Here is a 25,669-nt window from a genome sequence, read left to right as displayed (position 1 = left end):
TTCACTTCCCAAAACTCCGCTGCGATTATAAAAAAAAAAAAGCCGTATAGTGTATAGGGCCCCGGGAATCTGGGCAATCTGGAATTCTTTAACGTGAACTTACACGGGTCGACAGCACTTCGCCTCAATCGAAATGCTGCAGGGATTGGATCTCGCTACCTCTGGGGTCAAGAGTCTAAAACCTTAACCGCTAGGCCACCGTGGCAAAGTGACGAACTTGCACGCGTTGAAGGCAGGGGCGTAGCCAGATTTTCTTTGGGGGGGGGGGGGGGGGGTCGAGAACCCATAACTGTTCCGCTGGCTATACCCCTGGTTCGAGGTTATGCTCCTCTTCGTGAAATCGGTGTTTAGATTAAGTGTTTTGTGTGAAAGCAAGTCTGGTGCGGCGACGCTACAGTTCACTTGCCGATAATAAAAAAAATGAGGGGGGGGGGGGGCTTCTTAAAGTGTAGAAAGGATGCAATTATTATTATTATTATTATTATTATTATTATTATTATTAAATGTGGCGCTTTCTAAGCAGCGGGCCACTCCAGCAGTCGCTAACGCACTGATGCTATAAGCAGACAGCTTTAATGCGCCAAACGAGGTACAGTAACATACATCGTTTGAGAACGACAGGTAAGCCATCAAAGACACGCGTAAAAAAATAGCTAACAGCGAGCGTATCGCGTTCCATTCACCCACAAAAGAACGGGTTAGGCCGGATGTCGACCCGTATCAGGTGACGCGCACCCGCCGTGTCGTACTACAACCTGCGTTTGGGGACGCCGCTGCACGACGAAATCGATTATGTACGCGCAGACGGTGGCGCTAATACCATAACTTAACCATTATGCGCTTCATAGACAATGCGAGGAGCTGCCGCGGCGTCCATTCGTAAACATTACAAACAGGAGTGCCGTACATATACAGTACGCCCTGCCACAACCACGGGCATAACGGAAACAGGCTGCAGTTCTGCAGTGCTGTTTCACGCTTTCACCGCCTGACAAAAGAACGCGCTTCGGAGGAAGCTACATTAATACAGCAAAGCTCTGCCGCACCTTCGAGTTTCACCAAATAAACCAATCTTTCACAAAATTTTTGTGAAACGCTTTGAAGTCCACGATGTCGGCAGTCATTTTCAACAGAATTTGTCTCGGCGGCTTTCCTTAGCTGTAGGCCGACACGTGGAAGTGAAATATAGGCCAGAAGTAAACTATAATTGAAAGACCAAAAGTTGAGTCCCGAAGTGGCCTGCATTAGCAGACAGCAAGCAACAGCAAGACAATCGGAACATTCTTAGGCGATGAGCAATCAAAAACCGCGTACGCAATCAGGTGCCCGCCGGCGGTAAATCCAAGCACACACAGCTGCAGGAGCGGCGTGTATTGCACTCTTCAAAAAAACGAGGGCATCTTTTTTTTTGTTTACTATTTTCGGTTTACTATGACCGTAAGGACATAGTACAACGAACATAGTACTATACCGAACATATAGTAACGAACATAGTACACCGACGTAGTACACCGACATAGTACTATGTGTACATAGTATACGTAGTAAGGTTAACGGGTCTCTTGAGTCACATACCAGAACACTCGGAACCATAAAGAAAGAAAGAAAGAAAGAAAGAAAGAAAGAAAGAAAGAAAGAAAGAAAGAAAGAAAGAAAGAAAGAAAGAAAGAAAGAAAGAATACTTAGTACTTGGTAAGCACTCACGCACGACCTGCAAAATATTCAGTTCGCTGAACCGCTATTGCCTGCGTGATTCCCACGAGGCGGTAGCGTGACGGCTTGCGAAATCGATAGGCAAAGCAAGCGGCAGAGAAACGGTCAGGCGAGAGGCAGACGATTCGGGGCGGGCTGTTCTATAGCCCGTTACGGCCGATTGCGCCGTTCTCTCTCTCTCTCTCTCTCTAGAACTTCAATGCACGCGTGCGTCTCGAGTACTAACTCGTCGGGTTTCACCACGTCATGCACGAAGAGAACCCCTACAACACCGAGCGAACTGGAATCGTCCGATTGATCAGCGGGCCTTGTCCGCGCTAACGACCCCTAACCTGCAGCGGTTGAAGTTCGGTAATAAAGACGTCACGGCAGCATGAAATGCGACCTATATTTCCGCGAAAATATTCCTCCCCAAACGGGCGTAAAATTACGTACTGGACGACACTTTGGGCATTCGAGGAACACACTGTGCAAACAAAGATACCCGCATAAAAATGGTATACATTGAAACGCGAATACAGGGGCTTAAGGACCAAACTGTAATGATGACAAGCGCTGGGGGCTTAACGTCCCAAAGCCGCCATACGATTGTTAGAGACGCCGTAGCGAAGTGCTCTGGAAATTTCGGAGTGCACTTAAAATTCCAGTACACAGGTTTCAAGCGCGTACGCCTCCCTCGTAAAAGCTGCCGCCGCGACTGCGATAAGAGCAAAACTGAAGCGGACTGTACGTATTACTGCTGAAGATGCACGGGCAAGGAAATATGCCTATAAAGAAATTACTCGAAACTACCATTTAACTTGGTAAATACGGCATAACAACGTGAAAAAAAAACATTGCAGCTTATCCACAGAGTGAATGATGATGAGTGGGGCGAAGCTGCGAAGAGTTTTTTGTCGGCAAACCGCGAATCGTCTGTCTGTCCGTCCGTTCGTCTAGTGAACACTACAAGTACCGCCATCATACATTCATCGTTAGAGTAACTGTAGTTACTCTATTCAGCAGATACAAGTACCACCATCCAGCGGACATTCCAATGACTACTACATACAGGAGACGCACGTACGACTTACGCCTTAAGGAGCTTCGCCCCCAAAACGAACCTGACGTCTGATAATAGTGTACGTAAAAGCGAAGGACCGCGTTCAGAATACACGGGACCCAAATTTTCTAAGACGTCCCGATTAGGGTGAAATAACAGCGATAATGTCCCGTACTACGCCGAAGAGTTCTCAATTCGGAGGCACGAAAATTCCCTATTTCGAGGATTTTTCCCTGCAAACGTTGACGAAGTTCTCGGCACATTTCCTTGCACAACAGTACTAATTACCGCCCCTATCCACGCACACACATAGTATAACTAAACGTGTCTCGCGCACAGGCGACTTCTGAAATCATGAGTAGCCTCTCCATTGCCACACAACGAAAGCATGCCCTTATCAATTCATATACTGCAAGTAAGTATACTGCACAGTCTGGACTTTAAGTTTAACACAACTAGCGAATTAGAAATCACTACGCGTAAACATCAGACAAAGGCTATGTTTGAGTGGTGCATGCGCCAGAACAGACTACAGCAGATGAAGGCGCACTGTGACCGCTAATTATCAGTCGTCATAGAAGAATTTAACATTTCCTGAAATTCCCTGATACATCACAAAGAGTCCCTTTTTCTCTTTAGCTCAAAATGACAGGCGAAAATTCCCCGAAAAAGAAAAAATTCCCTGCACGGAACATCACTGAATAACAGAAGTACTAGTGGATTTAGCTCGTTATCAAATCGTAACCATCATACTCAAATCATAGATTTCGGAAAAAAAAATCATGTAAAACTACCACCACCACTAATTAATTATAATATTATAATAGAACTTTTACGTCAAAAAACCGCGACGGATTAGGAGACACCGACGTTGAGGGCTGCGAAAATTTTGACCATCTGGCGCTCTTTAAGTCGCACTAAACATGGCACAACACACGGACCACTATAGCATTTCGCCTCACCCAAATGCGGCCGCAGCATACGGGACAGAATCCGCGAGCTTGACGTCCTAATTTTTAGTCAATTAACCGTACCTTGGAACGAACTAGCCCGACTTTTATCTAATTTACTCTTTTTCTTTCTCTCTCTCTCTCTCTACCTCTCTGTGCGCGCGAGCCACGTTCTTAGAGTTAGAGATGTCTATTTCTAAAAGTAAAAAAAAAAAAAAAACGCACGCAGTGTACCCAGTCCGGAAAAACGAATTAATACAAAAGCGGGGGAAAACGGCTGGAACATAGCGACATTCTTGGCGTCCTCACGTTGGGGGAAGAGGCGGCCGAGGCGAAATTTATTTATAGCTCTAACTATACCCCGGCGCCTAACGCAAGAAACTGCACGTACTTTCCTTCGAAATCCACCGGTAACGTACGCGTCACAGCCGGGGCCCCGAGAAACTGAAGCAAGGAGGAAGAGCATCGCGTGACGTCACACAGCTAAGGGCTTCAGCAAACCCTACCAGCCTCCACTGACGCCCAACAAGCCGTATACACGATTTGACCGCAGGTCTGGTTTCCTGCAGCGCGCACTTTGGAGCAACAAGCGATGCGCAGTTACAAGGGCGATTTCAGACACTAATTCTAATATTCTATGAGGTTGAACGTCCCCAAGTCACGACGTGATTACGAGAGATGCCGTATAGTGGAGGGCTCCGGAAATTTCCACCACGTGGGGTTCTTTCACATGCTCCGACATGGCACGGTACACGGGCCTCTATACCACTTCGCCTCCGTGGAAATGCGATCACCGCGGCCGGCATCGAACCCGCGACCTTCGTATCAGCAGCCGAGCACCATAGCCACTGATCCACAGAGGCTCTTCGCTCTTCCTTAATTACTATAATCAAAAGAACTCCTACAGAGCATAAATAATCTTAATTGCGCCACTCATTTGTCCTCATCTATGACAGAGGTGGACGAGAGGCACTGAATGAAGAGGGAAGAAATGGACCGCCCTTACCAACCCCGTCTGGCTCTGCCAAGTTGCCTAGCGATTACACACAACAAGATAAACCTTCAAGTTGAAGAGTACGTCTCTTTTGCTGATACCTGCAAGTGCGCCAACGAATGAGTAGTAGCCAGAGAAAGGGGTGAAACTAGGATCCCAGGCTGTGGTCCCGGGTGCGCAACCCTAGCACAAGTCTGTATGCACACATATGTACACGCCCACACGTCTATAGGGCGGTCGCAGTCGGAAAGGTGTAACTCAAGAGAAGCTTCACCATCTCACAAATAGGAAAAATAAATCAACGAGTTTTTGGGCAACAAGTGCTTTGTGATTCCAAGTTTGCACCTCGTGACGCACGTTTTGCTCCGCCCATAAGGGACCAATATTCGTATAGTTTCGTTTTCATTAAACGTAGCGGATAGACGCGTCGCGAAGACCGTCCTCAAGCAAAGCGAATAGAATGCCGTTCAACACCATTTCAATACGCACGCTATCCGTCAATCAAGATCACTAGCTGTCGTAGTATACCACTATACCTAGGCGATACGCAATGTCACCTGCAATGCTCCCGCCCGCTTCTTATAATAGTAATAGTGTAATAGTCTTATAGTATTATAATGGCTTAAAGCGGCCAAACAAACAACGCAGGTATATGATTTCCCCGACTACGTTTACATCAACGCCTCCTGCGTCGGTTTTGATCAAATAAATAAATAAAATGAAGCTCTTCCCCTTGGCGCATTCTGCCACAGTGGTCCGAGTCGAATAATTTTCTTAGTTCGCAAAAAAAGCCTGGGTCGGATTGGGTTCGCTTTTTGTTCATGTAGCCGGATTACGCGCAGAAATCGCGATTTCCGGGAGATGTTCCGGTCAACAGCACAAACGTAATACATGGTCCAAATCTGGGCGACTCGGCAGGTATGGACGTGGGATTGTACACCAAGCTGCCCACTGAAATTCGTTCATCATCATCATCGTCGTCATCATCATCAGCCCCGGTGACACCCACTGCTGCTCCCACAGCTTTGGGTAGACGGCCCAGCGCTCCGACTGACACCTCTGAAATGCGCGCCTGAGGAACGAGTAAGTCGTAGAACGGGTAACTTGGGTATTTCAAAGATCACCAACTCCGGTCCCAACGCTCGAAGAGAAGCGTCCTCGCGACATATTCCAGAAATGCGTGACCATCAATGAAATGCGGATGCGTGTAAAAACGATAAGACTTACAGCTACGAAATTCGTAAACTAAACAGGGCTACCTCTACCCCCTCCCTCCTCGCTCTTAAAATGTTCAACCCTAAAAAAAATTTGCAGGTAGAACGTTGATCAGCCTACATGATGCAATCAAGCCCGAGGTTTAGTATAATTTGTTTATTGTACACATCATTATTAACGCTGTAAACATATGCAAATATAGACTGCTACGATACTATAAGATAAAACAAAAAGGACGTTTGTCTACATTATTAGAGTGAGCTGATATGCAAACTTACAAGTCACACTACCGACATTGTAATCAGCCTTACGATGTTGGGCACTTCCCACACAAGAAGAAATTATGGTATGCATATAGCATTTTATCACTAGCGTTACAATTAAATAAACTGAATTTTGCAGGCATTAAAATTACAAAAATTACACTAGCACAGCTCCGCAAATTTTCGATTAATTCTAACTGTTAAAGCATATAATTAGCCTTTACCCCCTTATGTGTATCATGCAATATGTTGCCATGGTCTGAGCCTCTTCTCGATTCTGCTTTAAATGTCTTCTTTTGTCACATTTGTGCAAAGCTTTTCCAACCATTTTATTTTGTTATAGCAAGTGTACAGAACCTGAACTGCCTCCATTTAAAATGGCTCCATCGAATGTGCGTCCATATATTTGTGCAACTAAAGCGAGTTACTGCGATTATTCTATGTATTCTGTCACTACCACTTCCTCTGCCTGATGTAAATGGGGTGGGTGGGAGCGTAGTCAGGTGGCCCGCCACTTTTTTCCCAATCCCTCCATCAACACTGTATCGGTGGAAATAATAATAATAATAATTATTATTATTATTATTATTAACCATTCATTCATTAAGTATACGGAAAAAACCAAAATTTGTCACACGTTTTGTCCCCTGTCCTCGCTGCTGCACTGAATTAGAACGCCTAGCGTACACGATGGATAGTGGCGTTCGCATATACTTGGCCACCATTACTCGCGTTATCGACCGAGAGGGGAAACAAAATTATGAAAGTAACCTACATTAACTTGCACCGGAAGTTGCCCGCGATGATTATGTTTCTGGGACACCGGTACATATAGCTAGTTCGGGGTGCTTTTCTTTACAGGAGTCAGTCACACTTTGAGAGGAAGCCGCCGAGAGGCACTGTCGCAAAAGAAGTTCCGGGTTAAAAGCAACGCACGAGCACGACACCGGAAACAAGACGGGTAAAACTAAAAAATAAAATAAAAAAGAATTTAGAGCGAGCAGTGAAGGAAGGTTGAGAAGTGGAAGTAGGAAAAGTGGAGTAAAGGAGAGAAAAAAAAAACGCAGACCACATTCGCAACATAATCCCGGTTAGTCTTATACGCGTGCCATTAGTCAAAGTGCCACATGCTTACAGGATACAATAGAAAGTGCTGCAGTATGGAGGGCTCTTGGCATTAAATGAGGCCTTCCATTGCGGCGCAGAAACGAATGGCCAATGCCCATCGAACACGCATAACATCATATTTAGAGGCTTTACATCTTTAGCCTTTAATAAGCCTGCCAGAAAACGGCTGTTTAAAAAAGCAGCTAAAGCAACCGCGAATGGCGCATCGGATCGAGGTGAAAATGAGGAGAGATTCGGACGCCAGTTGACTATTATGGGAACAAACGCGCAAACACACACACGCACGCACACATACGCGAACGACTATATCAAGTTACGATGGTATCGTCGCGTTGAATTCGTCAAAAACAAAAAGTGCAAAGCTCCGCTCGTGAGTGGCGCGACCACAACAGCCGAGAGGAGCCTGAATCGAAGCTCCGACCCCCCCCCCCCCCCCCGGTTGCTCTTTTCGGATCCCTTCACGGCGAACCACGACACCTCGGGTCATCGGACTGGGTCAACCAAGAATTCCGATCACTGCACCTACTGGTATACTGTGAACCAACTGACCGAGAGAGAAGGAAGAACCACCGTTTTTCGTGCGCTTAAAGGCATGCATACAATGAGACATTATGAACGCGCCGCCTAGTTTCCGTCGAGGGCGTTGCTATACGCTCTCACGTAAGATGACAGGCAGAGCTTTGATCAAAATACAAACGGCGCCATCTTCTGAAAAAAAAAAAGGATGACAAAGGAAAAAAAAAAAGACTCGTCTGGGCACCCTGCCCTCCCAACGGTCGTGAAAAATGCGAAGAGCCTTAACGAAATATATTCCATAATACTGTACACAGAGCCCGGATTCTTAAAATATACAAAAAAAAAACAGAGTAAATGATTGATATGTGCATGGGGTTTAACGTCTCAAAACCCCCATATGATTATGAGAGACGCCGTAGTGGAGGGCTCCGGAAATTTCGACCACCTGGGGTTCTTTTAACTGCGTGCACCCAAATCTGAGCACACGGGCCTACAACATATCCGCCTCCATCCGAAGTGCAGCCGCGATTCGATCCCACGGAGAGAGAGAAAGAGAGAGATAAGCGCAGCCATACGGATAACCGAGAACGCGCAGCTTAGTCAGTAAAGCCACAGAGCAGAGATCTACTCTGTGCAGAATAAATAATGTCCGCATCGCTGAAGAAAGATGCGTAGCAAAAAATGCCCTACAAAATAAGCAGACGTTAACTTTAATGACGCCACGGCGAGCCCCAGGTGGTCTGTCTAGTGTGTATATATATATATATATATATATATATATATATATATATATATATATATATATATATATATATATATATATACACGCACAGGGCGGAGGGGCAGCGGGATAGAATTCGTAAGGGCGGTAAATTCCTAACACAACACAATGATATTTTAAACATTGCATGTTCAAAGAGAACCTAAAGGAAGAAACAATTTTTGACGCAGAACTTTTCAAATTCTATTAATTTATTTATTTTTAGAAAATCATTACCGCTGATTGCATGAGCGTCACCGGAGAGGCTCAATGAGTAGAAGAGAATTTGAAGGCTGAACAATTGTATTCCTCGGAATTTCGCGACGCAACACGAGCACCACACGTCAGTTTGATTTTCACTCAAAATATATTTTCCTCGCATTTGTCTGCCTTAATATATTTATTTTCTTCGTTATGTGTCCCAGTCAACGTTGAAGAAAGATGTTCGCTTACGTGAATATTCGGATAATTCAGCAATGCAATTACCGGAAAGCAATTAAGGGCGAGTAGACGCTGCGTTATTACGTCTCGGCAAGCCGGCGAAGGAAGTTCACTTGTTTTTTTTTCTTTGTTTTCCTTCCCCATAGCTTACGTTGCCCCTTCCTTCACGGCAAAAGCCGCTGGACTTTTATAGTATTTCCTTCTTCTACATCTGTCACGAGGGGATAATCAATAAACGTAGCTTAACTTCTGTCTTCAGTGTACCTTACGTAATTTCGACGTAACCGATCAGTTAGATACCTTTAAATTGCGGCATAACCCTCGGTTCACGATTCGACTACGAAGACATTTGAGCAGTCATCATCGGGGCATTCATTAAGGTTTAGGGAACTTCAGGGATCGGCAGAGATCGGGCCAAGACTGTCAACTATAGCGGATATATCTACCTTAAGGGTACCGAAATCAGATGGAGTACTTACTCACTTGATCAGAACAATTCGACATGCTTCATTACGTCTAACTATGCGCGACGTAATGGATTGCTGAACTTTGTTATATGCGAATTTGATTCCTTTGATTGTTTTACCTTTAATTAACTGTGTTCCCCACCAGCCTGGTCTGAAATGAATACAGTGTGACCTAAACATATAAAAAATAAAAAAATAAGCGATATTGTTACTAGCCTGGAGGCGGCTACGACTACGATCATTATCATCGCGCAGTAAAAAATACAATTGGCGTCATTTTCGCCGCATTCGTACGGTATGTCATGGAATGTCCACTACAAGATGACTTCATCTCTCCTCCTCAGTACGTATCGTCACGCATTGATCACGGACATAAGGTTGCAGTTGCCTTTCGAAGGACTTCCTTTTATTTTTCTCCCTCGCACTCGTGAGAATTGAAACCACATTCCCGCTCTCATCGCATTACTGATCTTCAACGTTTCCGGTCAACTTTAACAAGTAACCAAATAGTTTACCCGACGTCAATTCGTTATGCATGCATGTATACTCTTTGATACCACTCCCCTCCGAATGCTTCGGCCCTTGAGGTACACTAAAAGAGAGAAAAAAAAAACATGATACAACATTCACACGCGTGCGGATACCCACAAACTCCCTTTTCGACTCTCTCGATCTTCAACTCCTTCGCACAGGGAGCTAGGATAGTCGTCCACCGGGTAATTAAGTAAAGTCTTTTAGTTTTCTCTCTCTCTCGCAAAGGGAGTACGGTAATGTACATTGCCGACAAAGGGAGTATGTCCGTCTAGGCTGAGGGATAACAACTCGTAACGTGAAATCACCATAGCGAAATTGATTGATATGTGGGGTTTAACGTCTCAAAACCACCATTTGATTATGAGAGACGCCGTAGTGGAGGGCTCTGGAAATTTCGACCACCTGGGGTTCTTTAACGTGCACCCAAATCTCACCATATCGAAATTATAACAACGAACTCGAGCCATACATTTCGTAGCAGCATCCATTCGTAACGCTTTTAACTGTAATCATTTCCGCGCGTCACTGCACGTATACCACGCCTCCATCAAAAGACCGTCGTGTCGCCATTTTGAGTTAGTCCACCATGCGCGCCGCTGTGTTTACGTTTACGCATGCATCTGGATTCCTTTTATACCGTTCCTTGGTTAGAATAAGATAGCTTGACAACAGTTTTACCGCAGCCTTATCAGAAGTCATCATAGACAGGCAGCGACGAGGATCATGCAGAGATTGCACACACTTGAGCCTTCAGCAAATGCGAACCTACAGTGGAACTCAGCCACGGCAAGGGCTTCAAGAAAAACTCGGTCATGGGATGTCACTACGATTACCACATGAACACGTTGTTGGGGTAACATCACGATTGCAAAACATACGAAAAAAGGAGGTTTTGCAGCTGATCTCTGCTCTATTAAGAATCCTGGCTAAAAAAAAAAAAAACGCGCCCTGAATGCAGAAATCGTTGCACGAGTCGCCGTGAGCATAGCAGTACAGAGATGCTAAGTGACGTGCGTCTTTCCACCCCGCCACAGTGGATGATCTAGCGGTTATGGAGCTCGAATGCCGGCCCGCAGGTTGCGGGGTCGAATCCAGGCCGCATTTTCGATGGATGAGAAAATGTTTGAGGCCCGTGTTCTTAGATTAGGGTGCGCGTTAAAACAACCCCAGGTGGTCGGAATTTCCGGAGACCTCCACTACGGCGTCTCTCGTAATCACATCTTATATAGTTCTGGGACGTTAAGCCCCATCAATTATCATTGGGGTGTCTTTCAGTGTCAGAAAAAAAAAAAACATTTTTTCTTAGACCCGCATACTTCCCTTTCCTATATACTTCGATGGTTTTGTTTTTTTGTCGTCCGTGCTATTTACACACTGCAGCCATCTATTAAAATGATTAACATGCTGCTTCGACGCAATATCTCTTTGTTCCTCGCTTTTATCTATTTACCGACAGGTCGTTCCGCATCGCAAAACGCTGCACGATTGATGCTGCGATCGATGCGCTATAGAAATGACGCCCACTACGGTCGCATTCATACAAACGCGTCTAAGGCACGTCGAATGGCGGCGAGGATTGATTGCAGCGCGTTATGTACGAAGACAGTGCCGCCAATCTACAAAGCAAAAAAAAAAGTGGGGGGCTTAGCGCTTGGATTGTTGGTAAAGTCGCCCTAGCGGTCGTGTAAGTCACCTTTCAGGAGCGTGTGAACGTGAGCTTGTCGGCAAACTTTCATAGAGAAAAAAAAAAAACAGCGCGAAAACAACAAAGACAATACAGGAATAGCGCTGATCACCAAAAACTGCGGACAAATGAGATTAACTATACCTCCGCAGTGGAGCGTTCTGTACGCTTCTCTGACAAATTACGGCATCTGCGCATGCGGTCTCTACGTGGGACAAGCCGGGTCTCCCCAACGTCTTCTGGACCCAAAGTTTTCATCATAATCATCTGTGCTAAGAAAAATCTCCTCCTCCTTTAGTCTTCCCCCTTTCCAGAAGCGTATAGCATATTTGTACTGCAAAAACAAAGGCGTTTGTTGGTAGACAGCGCTAGCCTTGTGCGATCTGTCTCGTGTTTGTTTTCTTTTATTGTTTTTTTTATTTTATACAATGAATGTCACCTTCCAATCACCGATCATGTCAGCGACACAAGAGCCTCTACATGGAAATGCTCACGAAATGAATTTTATTGACCAATTGAACGGCTGAAACAGGAACGACGGCCGTTCTGCAGAGAGGCCGGGTCATGGGGAGGTCGCCGCCATGTTGGGTTGTTAACCTTTGTATCTAATAACTTAAACAGTGTTACGGTCGACATGTACACATAAAAACGGTTGAGTTGGTGCACACGACTTTTGAATGGCCTTGTTGAAGTTTCGCGCCCATCCCTCTACCTATCGACTTAACAGCCCGAGATGGCGCCGTCCACATGTCTTGAGTCATCGCTAAAGAGGGTTTCATTCAACCAGCGCAAACATTGAAGTGCTGAGACGATTGGTAATCATTAACATAGAGCGTTGAAGAAAAAAAAAAAAACAGCGTTGCGTTTACCATGAGCGAAAAGTGGCTAATGGGTGCGTGGTAGACGTGTGGTATCATGTCCAAACAAGGTGTCCATATATATAATATAGAATGAAGTGTGAAGATCTCTGATTCGATTAAGATTGAAAAATCTCGCAGCGCAATCACACACGTCCCGTCCACGCGTCGATACTACACACAAGGTCTTCGAACGACGCAGTCACCTGTATGACACTGCGACACGCAACAAACGGAAGTAGCGGGCGAACGCGGTTCGCACGAATCCAGTAGTACACAGGGTCACGAGCTATCATCGAGAAACACAACAGAAAACGGCTGCGACGATGTAAACAAAAAGGAAATGATCGGCCTTGTGATTGACACAGAAACGCCATTGCATTCATTTCAGAGATTACACGGGCACATCGAATCAGCAGGGCGACGTGGAACAATGTTTTCGCGGATTAACTTGCTACTATTCGCTCCAGTGTGCGCGTCTCAGTGCATGCGTTGCAAGCTGATGTTGCACTGAGAGCTTCAATTTCTTTTCTTTTTTCAGCCAAGGACGCTTGTGTGTTGTTCACGGGCTGTGCCCTCGCTTTCACCATCGCTAATGCCACCGAGCGCAGACCTCTAATATGAACGAATGAATTAATATATATCCATCTATCCATCCATAAAGCATCGGTCACATTCTCACTCAAATCCTTCGTTAGTGTTGAAATTCAATGCGCCGTACAAAAATAATAAATAGGTGTGGTACACCGCGCACAGTACATTAACACGTTTACTTCGTCACCATGACACCGAGCGGCATGCATGTTTATGTATTCGACGCAGGACGAAGGTTCCTCCTAATTATCTCTAATTAGCGCCGACTTGCACGGCGTGGTTCCATTCGATTCCCGCGAAATTGATTTAGTCGCTCCACGTATCGGACTTGAGTCGACTGCAACGCGACCACAATTGCGATCAAAAATTACGATCAAAAATGTGAAAAATAAAAGACGAACCTATTTACGTTCCAGTAAATATCGCAACTAGTTGTCACCTTCAGCATCGTCCCCCCCTTCCCCATACTCTCATTACGGTATCAATGGTCACTCTCACTCGTCTGCGTTCTTTGTCCGACGTTAATTTGTCGACTTAAATTAATTTACACGGGATTCAGTAGCCAATAAAAAAAAAACCTGTTGCCGAATCGATGTGCAAAAGTTTTGTTTCTAGAAATGACTTACAGAAAAAAAGGATGAAAAAAAAAGCGCGCGCGGGGGTAAGAATCGTGCTATTCTGACAAAAGTGAATCGGGTTCATTATTTGTCAAAGTCGGGGAGTCGTTTTTTTTTTTTTTTATAATAGTAATAACAGCTGTGGTTTGCCGGCAGCTCGCGGCTTCAAAGTGCCGCACGGACGGAGTGTCAACTTGAAAGAAATTTCTTTTTATACGCCTGCGATTTTTATACGCCTCGTTCGAAACACACAGATGGCCGTGACGCATACGTCCCTTATATCCTTCATCGATCCGCCCCTCCTCCCCCCTTTTCTCTCTGGTTATAACGTTTTCAAGTTTGAGAGATGGATAATGATGTTGGGAGAGTAGCCGAACAGCTATGATTTTTTTTTGTTAAAGGGTGCATATTAGTGAGAAAAAAAAAGAGGGAAAGAAAAACACGGAAAGATGACTCACGAAGGAACACTTTAGGGTGATGTAGGAATCTAGAAATAGCAAGTAGTCTGCATTGACACCCTTGTTCAGATTGGGAATCGGAACGTAACAACAGCAGCGAAGAAAAACAAGCACAAACATTTCCTGTCCTTTTTTTTTCTAAAAATGGTGAGCAGGTCTAATGCGTTCGCGCATATTTTGAGAATCCTATTAAATTAACGTAAAGGTGCATGCGACACTTCCGTTCTTGTTTACGGTGGCAGGCAGATGCGTAAAAAGCAATTACTCAATACAATGCGGTCACGTAAAGACGAACAGCTAAACAGCCGATACTCTCAGCGGTAATTCCCTCGCACCAACACCACATAGACTCTCGCACGCGATTGCAAAGAGGAAAAAAAAACAACAAAAACACTGCTCACAACTGCAGCTAAAGTAATTCAGCATCAAAGTGAAACGGTTTGTCAGAAATGCGGTCGGCAATAATAATAAAAAAAAAAGGGGGGGGGGGGGCATCACGAAGACTGGGGTTGTCTGAAAAGCAATGACCTCCCCTCTTACTCCGAGCCTTCGCCGGTCGAAGAAGGAAAACGCGCTGAATCGCGGAGCAACAAGTTAGTGCGCTGGTCTTCCAAGAGACAGCTCGGGTACCCTCGTAAGCTTTCTCGCGAAGCCAAAAGCATTGCAAAAGGAAGTCAGGCTCAACGTGTGCTCCCTTGTAGTACAAGCCGCGCTTTAGACGAGGACTACTACAACTAATAATAATAAATAGCAATAATAATTCGATGAAGAAAAAAAAAAAAGCTCGGAAGGTCCATGAGGTTAAATTGTTCCGCAATCGTTGCGGCGAGAACACTCAAGAGTACAGTCACGACGACACTCACAACTGGGCGGGCGGTTGGCAATAACTTCCGAAACGCCTCGAAATCTGTGTCGCAATGCGGCAAAAGAACTACGCACGCCATTAAACGCAGGCTCAGATTCCCCCACAAAGAACAGGAACACTGCAAGGCAAACAATAATAATTAACGCCTACGGCTGACTCGCAAACGTTCATCCAATCAAGCAGTGCTACCTTGCGAGCAACGTACGTCGCCCCTTGGGCAGTGCGCATAACACGACAGTACGCGGATTCACAATGGGAGCCCTCGATTAATCAAATCGCGACAGCAACTTCACTTTTTTTGTTTCTAAAGTTCTTTTTGACGGAAATGTGAAATCTGTCTGAGTAAGCGAGAAATTCAAGAAAGGGTCGCCAAGAAGCGGAGGGGGAACAAAAAAAAGCTGAAATAAAAGTGAAAAAAAAAAAAGAATAAGAACAAAACGGGCCACGAAAACCCTTCGTTGTGGGCAGAAAAGAGGGAGACGGGGCTGCGGATCTCGTGAGCCTCTTTCTTTCTATGTTTTTTTTTTACGCCGCGCGCACTAAGGGTGTGAAGCAGCAGCCGACGCACGAGATGCGAGGGCCATCGAGAAGAGACCAGAAAAGAGAACACATACAAAATGGCCGTCCCTCGGTTTTTCAAAGCCAAGCCCGAAGAAATCTTCGAGGCAAGGTACGGCACACGCCAAGACATGTATAAACTAAGTCCACTGGCGGAGATTGTCATAAAAATGAAATTCACACAACAGCCGATACAATCAACTGCGCGAGACAATGCCACTACTCTAATCGTGCATTCACCAAGTTTTTTTTTTTTCTTTCCCTGTCGAGTTGTCGTAGCGTTGCTTCTTTCTTTTCGTTCTGATCGCTCGCTCCGAACTATCGCGGCGCTCAACGTAGTACGCCAAAGTCTTTTGTCCCTCGCGGCGGAGGAGTGGGCGATATGATCAACAGTTCACTCGGTCGATGGATGTTTTCGAGAGAACCGTCAAGCGGGGAACAAACGCGTTTGCAGGGAGGAGTGCGTCCGTTTCAGACTTTGCGGAACCCCCTGCACTAAGAGCAACACAATCTCGGTAAATCAATGTTCTTTCCAAGCGGCGATCGCCCTCGAAAAAGAAGAGACAGATCGCCGACGGACACATGATTCATACACCCAAACGCGACGTCACACTGCTGCGCACAGGCGCTCGGACTCGAGGTCCCCCTGACGAGGTCGCGGTACTTTCTTTAACTTTTTAGATGTTCACCTGACGATACAGACGTTCGATCGCACGCTAATCGCGCTCGTGCCACACGATCGCACGGCCTTTCAGCGGCCCGCACATCCCAAAGCGACGCGCGGCGCATTTTGAACCGCGTTCTCGCTAGGTTGAAAGGGAGAGGCGAGAGGGACGCCTTGTGGTACTTACGAAACCATAGCCGCGGCTTTTGCCCGTCTGCCGGTCGGTGATGACCACAGCCTCCTCGATGTCGCCGAAGGACTCGAAGAACTGCCGCAAGGACTTGTCAGTGGTGTGGTACGGCAGTCCGCCCACGAATATCTTTGTGAACGTCGTGTCCTTTTGCTGCACGCCACACTCCGACATGCCGCTAACCACAGCTTTGCATGCTCGTCTGACGCTCCAACAGCTGCTCATCACGTGACTTTGTCCAGGGCGCCCTCTGGCAGGCCACCGGGGCATTGTCTACTGAGTGCGAGGGTGCGCCTTCCTCTCAGGCGTCCCGCCGGGTTCGGTTCTGGTTTCGCTGCCGCGATAGCTCGCGTTGATCCGCGTACACGAGGGGACAGGATAGAGCGTCACCTGCAACTGTACTTATTTGAAAAAAAGGCTCCTGTTTATATACATGCAGGCGTGCGCGCAGTTGTATATGCGCAGGACAATGCCGTACAACCCCACGCACATGACATCGCGATCTCAAAAAAGTTGTGCTCCTTCCTTAGGCAGGCCTGCGACATGTCACTGGTGCATTATATACTTACAAGGGAGCATGGCTTTCAAATGAAAATATCAGAGCTCGCTTACCTTGAATCCTGCATACGTTTGCCGGAGCTTACGAATACGCGCATGCTTGGAAGGAACGAGAACACAGTATATATATATATATATATATATATATATATATATATATATATATATATATATATATATATATATATATATATATATATATATATATATATATATATATATATATATATATATATATATATTGAAAGCCATGCTCCCTTGCCGCAGCGTCTGGTCTGGACAATATTAACATTGGCGCTTGTAAGTAGAATTTCTTAGGCCACGAACACCGTGCAAAGTGCAACTGGCCTGTTTTTGTACCACAAAGAGTCAGCTTTTCCGGGCGCGGCGACGCGTGGACAAATGGCGGCCAACATCCGTAGGGCTCAAAAATAAAATAAATAATGTCATATGTAACCAGTACCCATTCGCCACCTTCTTCAAGTTGTGAGAAACTGTGCGCATATACGGCACGGCCTGTGGTCTTTCCCTCACCGGCGGCGCTGTTTCTGGTACCAGCTTGGCGGTTAAAACTTTACGAGAGCGAGGGTAGTAGGCCTAACAAATGTGCTCTCAAACTTAAATCTAAAGCTGCAACTAAAGGTAGCTCTTGCGTAAGCCAAAGTTTGTGGCCATGCTTTCTAAACGCAAGAATGTATCTACTGCATCGGTCATGAGCTGCCTTAATCGTAAACATTTGCATCTTTTAGATTTATTATGTTGACGCTATCAGCCATACACGTACATTCGCAATCTTTTTGAGAGTGAACACAGGATCACGTTGTTTTCAGTACTACTAGCACCGTTAGATGACACGTCACAGTATCTGAGCGCATGCGCAAGCGGGGTATACCTGCACTTCGCGCGCATCACGTAATCGCAGGGCTCGTTTGTCGTCTGCTAGCTGATTTTCGGCCTTCCTGCAGGTCCTATTATGATAACAACAAAAATTTGGCTGCTTTCAGTTCAAATGCCTTGTCTTTTATGCCTGCCGTGTCACTTGGTTTTTGTATTTTTTTTTGCGTTCTTTTAGTACAATGAATAGGTGAAGGAATGCAAATACCCCAACTGTTATTTGGTGCACGTTTGGCGATATACTGGTACGTTTATTGTAGTTCTATCGGTAATCTAGAATATTTTAACTTAATGTTAAATTTGTATTTTGTCATGTCCCCCTATGAAAAAAAAATCACTGCTGCCATTCTGGAAGGTATAAAAAATAGTGACCCAAAGTTACGATGCCCTCGAAGATTCTGCCATTCTTGGCGAACCTTGCGTTTGAGCGCAGTCGCCACGTAAACAGAGTTTCGCACATAGGCGATTTCATGTATATTCCCGCAAATTTTCACAAATCGCCAAGCTTGCCAGAAGAGCATCGCGATCCAGCGCTTTTCTAGACGCATCCTCAATACATTTAGAATGTGCACCGGCACCAGGTATGCTGCAACACAAAATGTGCATCGGAGAAAGCGCCCACTAAAAGATCAGCGATGACCCAGAAAACGACAGCAAAAAATAACACATTTTCAAGTTTACCTGTATATCGAGAGGAGCGTAGTAGGAAGTTATACATTGTTGCCACTTTGAGGCACACGGCTTTCCTACTGCCGTGCGCATGCAGCAGTCGACACGCGCTAGCTCGCCTGACGCAATGCGCGCGACGGCAGAATTTTTGCCACCTGGCCGCACTGCGCATGAGCGATACTTCTCGCTGCCGTGTTCACTGTCAAAAAGATTGCGACTGTTCGGGGTTGATGTCACGTTGCCTTTGTCGCCGTGACATCACCACTGGCGGCGAAGGGACGTGCATCTCAGTACGCGTGCTCGGCTGTTCCAAGTGATGTCACTTCAGTTGAGTTACGTGAACAATGTCCGAACACGATAGCGCCCAGGTGGTGCGAGGAGGCTCGATTTCGTATGTCACATCAGTGACCTGGAGCGCGACACGGAACAGACCGGAGTATGGCGAAGTCAACTTCTCGCACAGACCAAATTGCCGTGACAACGTCGAGAGCAGGACCGTGTCATCTCGGTTGAAGTGGGCATTACGGTGCCAGACATACTGTAGACGAGTCGTTGCCGCAGTATTCCCGCGAATCACTAAGAAACAAGCGAGCTTCTGGAGCTCTAGGTATGACATCAAGGACGCATTTTGATGAGTGGGTAATGAAAGAAAGGAGCGTGTTAAACGATAGCACGGGTTCTCGTCCATACTGTACATCGAAATATTCTATGTTTCTATATACATACCCTTACTTACATGAACCACAAATCCACACCTATAAGCAATTAAATTGTGCTGCCAGTATATGCATATTATGGTGCAATGTGGAGAATTCATTGAGGTGCCCTAAACCACTACTAACAAAATGAAAGCGTCTCATAGAAGGGATGAAATATTCGCTAATTAAGTGTTAACTAAGCAACCAGCCCAACTTTGCTACCGAATTCGTCATACTGCAGAACACCGTAAAATTTACGCCACAGAAAGAAGCCTTCACCGGTTTATTGGCCTAATATAGCATTTTCAAGTTCTATAACCTCCGCTACATCAAAAGTGGATGCTAAGGACATGAATTGGTACAACATAGCTGAAGATTATAACATCTTGGTTTTTACGTTCTAAGACAATGATGTGTTTATGAGAGAGGCCTTAGTAGGGGGCTCCGGAAATTTTGACTGTTTCTTAGCGCGCACTGATATCGCACATGCCTCTGCCATTTCGCCTCCACTGAATTGCGACAGTTATGGTTCGGATCGAACCTTCAGGGTCAGTGGCCGAGCACCGCAACTGCTACACCACTGTGCCAGGTAATATGGCTGAAGAAAACAGTGCAAAAGAGTGAGCACCGGAAAAAGGAAGCAACAGCGCTGTTGTTTGTGCCTTCTTTTCTAGTGCTCTGTCTTTCATGCCCTTTTCTTTAGTATGTTCTACTACATGCTATTCACATAAGAAAGGATCACATTTTCCCGCAATCAAGGCTGGTGAACATTAGTCTCTTAATTTCGACAATAAAGTCATTCTACAAAATGCTGTCTACACTGGAAGTGGTCAAGGAATATGTCTACTTAGGACAGGCAGTAACTGCAGATCCTAACCATGAGAGTGAAGTAACTAGAAGAATAAGAATGAGGTGGAGTACATTCGGCAAGCACTCTCAAATCATGACTGGCAGGTTGCGACCATCCGTCAAGAAGAAGGTGTGCAACAGCTACATCTTGCCGGTACTTATCTACGGAGCAGAAACCTGGAGGTTTACAAAGAGTGTTCAGCATAAATTGAGGACAACGCAGGGAGCGATGGAAAGAAAAATGATTGGTGCAACCTTAAGAGACAAGAAGAGAGCAGAGTAATTCGAGGAAAAAGCCGGGGTTAAGCATATCATAGTTGAAATCAAACGGAGAAAATGGACATGGATCGGGCATGTAGTGTGTAGGCAAGATAACCGCAGGCCATTAAGGGTAACTGACTGGATTCCCAGAGAAGGCAAGCGGGTTAGGGGGAGACAGAAGGTTAGGTGGGCAAATGAGATTAAGAAGTTTGTGGGTATAAATTGGCAGCAGCAAGCACAAGACCGAGTTTACTGGCGGAACATGGGAAAGGCTTTTGTCCTGCAGTAGACGTAGTAAGGCTGATGATGATGACTCACTACAAAAGGCACACACATTACCATAGAGTTTCAACTGTTAAGTCGACGTTTATTGTTCAAATAGCAGTCCAGAAACGTCGTAGTGTTACTTTTGTGCCAAGGAAGTGATTATTTTTGATGAAATCACGTTTTAGTGGTCCGCATAAGGTTAGCTCTTTCCAATTTACTGCCTCAAGCAGAACTCGGGTCACTTTTGCTGTGCACAACGTTGCCCGACTTTGCTTCGAGGCCGCCGACACTAGCAGCATCAGAACGAAAGCAGCAGGAGCAACAGCGGCCATTGAACAATTTCCTGCAATTGGCTCCAAGATGGCACACGGGCTTAGTTCAACTGGGCCCCACTAGATGGCACGACTTGTCCAGTTCAACCAGGCGAAAATTGAACTTTGTAACCGCTCACGCCATTCCCCATAGTAAAGTCCCGCTGTTCTTTTTTCCATGAATCAAATATAAACGAACAAGCAGCATATTATTACATCTTTTGATGCATGGAAGGTTATTTAGTAGAGCTAACTCGATTACTAGTAATTAATTGTAGGCTGTAACTCTGACGACATCGGGATCATTTTGCTAACATCCTACTGTGGCACATGTGCTCTTGTGCATTTACCTTAATTTATTGGTAAGTAGGGCACTGCTTTTGATAATACTGTCGTTTTAGACGCCATAAATTGAGCTTTCATTCTGTTTTAAATTATTACTTGACTTTAATGTCCCTTCAAGGGGAACTGACTGGATTCCCAGAGAAGGCAAACATGCAAGGGGGAGAAAGAAAGCTAGGTGGGCCATTGACATTAAAAAGTTTCCAGGTATAATGTAGAGGCAGAAAGCACAAGACTGGGTTGATTGGCGGATCATGAGAGAGGCCTTTGTCATGCAGAGGGCGCAGTCAGGCTGATGATGACCCAAGGTCGAAGACAACATTATCATGCCATTGCAACACTGTGTAGCAATGAGAATAGAGGAATGGCGATGTTGCCTAATATAAATGTTGTTGTGGGGTTGCAGCTATGACTATGATGTAGAGTGTGAAAAAGAGGACGACAACGTGTTAGTGTTCAGAAAAAACTGCCGCTATCTTGACTGCTGGTCTAATGGTCTAATGCCTACTGTAAATAAGTTGAAAACATGTTCCCAACATTTTGGTGGAGGTGCTGGGTGTTTGGAAAAAACAATATACACTATATGTGAACAAGAATAATGTGCTGCCTGGCTGTACTCATATATACATGATAAGCACAGCAATTCATAGAAACATTGGAAGCTAGTGCAACGTTCGTAAACTTTCTACATAATGTGAATGCACATTATTTGCAAAAACAAGCACTGCAATGAATTACATGGCACATTCCTATGTATGAGCACTTATTTCCTCGTCTTCGGATGGTTATTAAAAAAAAAACCCGATAAATTGTCACTGTGGTTCGCTTATAACTCTACTATGGCACTAAAGCTGCTAAAACCATTTCACAGTGCTAAAGTTGTCTATGTTATGCATCATATGCTTTTTTCATGCCTAGTAATTTCCTCCTTTTATCATATTGCCAAACCATCTGTTGCCTCTAAATGCATTTCCCTCCCCTTGAAATTATTTTAAGAAAAAGAATGGCATAAAGAAGATCGAAGTGTTATTCCTTGTGCTTTACATCGAAGGGCCTGTAAACCACCTCCGATATTTTTTCAAGCATTTCAAGTAAACGCTTGCATCGTGTGCAGAATGCCGTCGCGACCAATGATTCTACACGCGGCAGCGCTACGAGCTGCCGGCGTGCCGCTGATTCCAAAAAACAATCCCTCCTTTTTTCCAGGCCTTTCGGGCCTCCACGTGATGCGCCGTGCCATATCTCTGACGCGCCGAGCCAAAGATGCCAAATATGCTGTGATTGCTCGAGCAAGCGCCTACGACTTCTGGTGAGTCTGCAAGCAGCTGTCCGCACTGCTTGTTGTTCATCGTTTTGCCTGCGTGCAACACGTGTGGGGCACGGGGTGTCCCCGTATGGGTCCATCGCATTGGCGATCCTTTGAAGACGTGTCCGCAACGCAGGGTCCATACCGGCACGATTGCGGAAGCCACAGTTTGCCAACAAGCACGCAGCTACAACGCAACTGACGAAGTCGACGGCTGGAATCGTGGCAACCACAAGTAGACGGTGTTTCAAGCAGTGAATTGGCGATGACGTATGCCACGCGAGATCGGTAGGGGCATTTGGCGAGAGGGCAATGCGGCGTGGGAGAGGATACCAGTGAAAAGAAGCGCAGGAGAGAGTTCAAGGCGTAGTCGTCACGGTTTAAATAATCAAACGTGTCTAACTCCGCTATTACAGCATCGTTTCGAAAAAGGCTCCGACTTCCTTGTACACTTGTGCACAATTTCCCCACCAAAACAGGATTTTGACCTCTGGATGGATTACGGGCCCTTTAAGTGCACAAAATTTGCTGCAAGGGGTCCACACTAAAGACATCATTCCCTACAAGCTAGAATAAAAAGCATAATAGTATGAACCAGTAAGCAAAATATCACAAGGTTTGTGCAAACAAAAACATAATTTATTACCACTAAACGTACAATAAATAAACATGCAGTCGTCAGTACATAAAACCACAAGGCAGCAGCTCAAGAAACACAACTTTCACAGTTTATTTTTTTTCAAATAGCTAGCACGCTAACAACGCAACATTCCTACGTAAACACGCATGCTTTCATGCGCAACAAGTAGCAAATTGAGTGACAGCACAAGTGAACACAACTGCCCGAACATACGTCAAAATCACACGCGCATCTTATAACCATGTACGCATGACATGCCCATGGCCTGATCATTTCACTCGATCCATAATGTGACTAGTTCTTCAAGTGTGCTCAGGTGACGAACATTAAAACACCACTGACTACAACAGTGTGCACATTAGGGAACCTTGGCAATGAAACTCACGACTGTAGCGGAATAGATTGAACTTGTTTTGCTTCTAAACATCTTGGTCAAGTTTGTACACTACAGCATGTTTTGCCTATGAATTAATGTTTATATGACTGTTTATAAATAACTCGGCAAAAGGTTCGCATATGTGGTTGGCATTGTAACTGGTCAGGGAGTTACTGATGGACGCTAAGGGCACAAGCTACGTCAGAAATGGGGAGGACGGTTAATTTGTGATGGAGCTCGAAGCAATAAAGTTTTATTTGCACTTACAGGTTGGGAGTAGTACTTCAGCAGTTATGTAATTCTGGTACGTCTCATTCCTTTTCCACAAGTTATACAAGCATCACAAACAATTCGGGCACATTTAAGTGCCTAACATCACTTCAGAGAGAGCGTTACCATGCAATTTTCACAAATGTGAGTTTTTTTTTTTTTGCTACTAAAGCAGCAAGAAACACATTTCATGCGAACACATGCCTGCCAGGACACAGGCTTTCCACACTTTGGAGCCACCCAGATAATCACTATATGGAGATCCACAACTCAATTTTCTGGAAAAGATTGAGAAGCAACATTCGTGCTACTTGGTTAGGTGTATATCAGTCACAAGCCATGAAACAAAGAAGCATGGTTTTATGCTGGACTGCACAGCCTGTACTGCATAACTTAGGTCAGATGCCCAAAATCACAGATGGAACATAGAGAAAAGTCGACTGTTGTCTGTGCTACGTATGCTAAAATGCACTTAACACAAAACAATGAATGGCATTAGGTGCCTAACTGTTGTAACACTTCATATTTAAGAGCCTGGGGTAGCCTTTTGACGGGTTAAAAAAATACTTCTAATTATGCTGTGGACTACAGTATCTTCTGCAATTCGAAGGCCTCAAAAATCGCAACGCTCTTCGTCATCTCTCAAGCCTTTGGATGACCAGAACCACCACGGCAGACAAATGGGAAGACATAGCAGCTGAACCAGCTTTCGCCATTTACACCTAATCAATCAATAAGAAGAGAAACCTACCGACTCGAAAAAATGCATTCTGTGCTACTCAAAACTTGCAAGTGAGTGTGTGTGTGCAGCATGACGACGAGAAACAGTATGACGGTAGGCAATATTGCACTAAATACGACCGATATTACGGGAGTCAACCAAAGAACATGCACTGCCAGGAAGAAGTAAAAGAAACTTTACAGGTGCGGTATGGCAACACTGAGTTGCCTGTTTCAGAACACAGATTGCGTTGAAGTGAAAGGTTAGCAAACAGTGCTTCTTCGGACCAGAAAAATGACATGGCACTGCACCCCAAGAAGGAAACAAAACGAAGGCACCAGAAGGTCACCAGCGCTCGCGCTGCAGCATTCTTCTTATGGTGCCACTGCTTAGTTCGCACTTTGGATGAATATGCAGTGAAAGCGGAGCTTTGATTTGGTCTACAGAGGGGCCAAAATTTTGAGTACAACAGGCTTTTAACTAAAGCAAACTTCATTGAACACGGTGCCTAAAGATCCGTGCGACAGTGTAAGTCTTGCCACGCTGCTGGACGGGCATTGTCGGCACTGTGTTTACATGCAGGCAGCCCAAGTCAGCTCAACCGCCTGTTCTCCACTCAACAACGGTCTTAGGGGCTGAACGTGTTTTACAGGTACCATCTGCAAAGGGTGCGAAAGCCGGCTACTTCATAGTTTTGTCTTTTTGCATGCTTAGTACTGTAATACTGGTAATTGCACTATTTCTAAATTTTTAAGGCATGCTGAAGCATTGTGCAATGTCATATATTTTTTTTTTTTCCATATGGTGATATGTGGTGCGATGTTAGAAGTTACGTTTGGGTATCCTTTTTTTCATGTTAATAAACATACAAATTTACTGACAACAGCCTTGTAATTCAATTATTTGTCAACTTGAATGAAAACACTTCAAATTGTCCAGCTTTTACTTCACTAATTAGGAAAAGGCAGAAGTGAGAAAGAAGTATGAAAATGAGACA

At 45.1% G+C, this 25,669-nt stretch overlaps 1 protein-coding gene across 1 annotated transcript in view; it reads right to left on the bottom strand.

Moving 5' to 3' along the window:
• The window catches only part of LOC119170597 (RNA-binding protein 38-like), a 104,139-nt gene extending 87,399 nt beyond the window's left edge, over positions 1–16,740 (bottom strand). The window contains exon 1 of the mRNA XM_037421812.2: positions 16,508–16,740. Within this exon, the coding sequence (XP_037277709.2) occupies positions 16,508–16,735 (228 nt within the window). The 5' untranslated portion in view covers positions 16,736–16,740. The remainder of the gene's footprint in view (positions 1–16,507) is intronic.
• Positions 16,741–25,669: the final 8,929 nt, after the last annotated feature.

The sequence above is a fragment of the Rhipicephalus microplus genome, chromosome 2 (assembly GCF_043290135.1).
Source record: "Rhipicephalus microplus isolate Deutch F79 chromosome 2, USDA_Rmic, whole genome shotgun sequence".
Classification (NCBI taxonomy): domain Eukaryota; kingdom Metazoa; phylum Arthropoda; class Arachnida; order Ixodida; family Ixodidae; genus Rhipicephalus; species Rhipicephalus microplus.
This window is presented reverse-complemented; position numbering and strand designations above follow the sequence as displayed.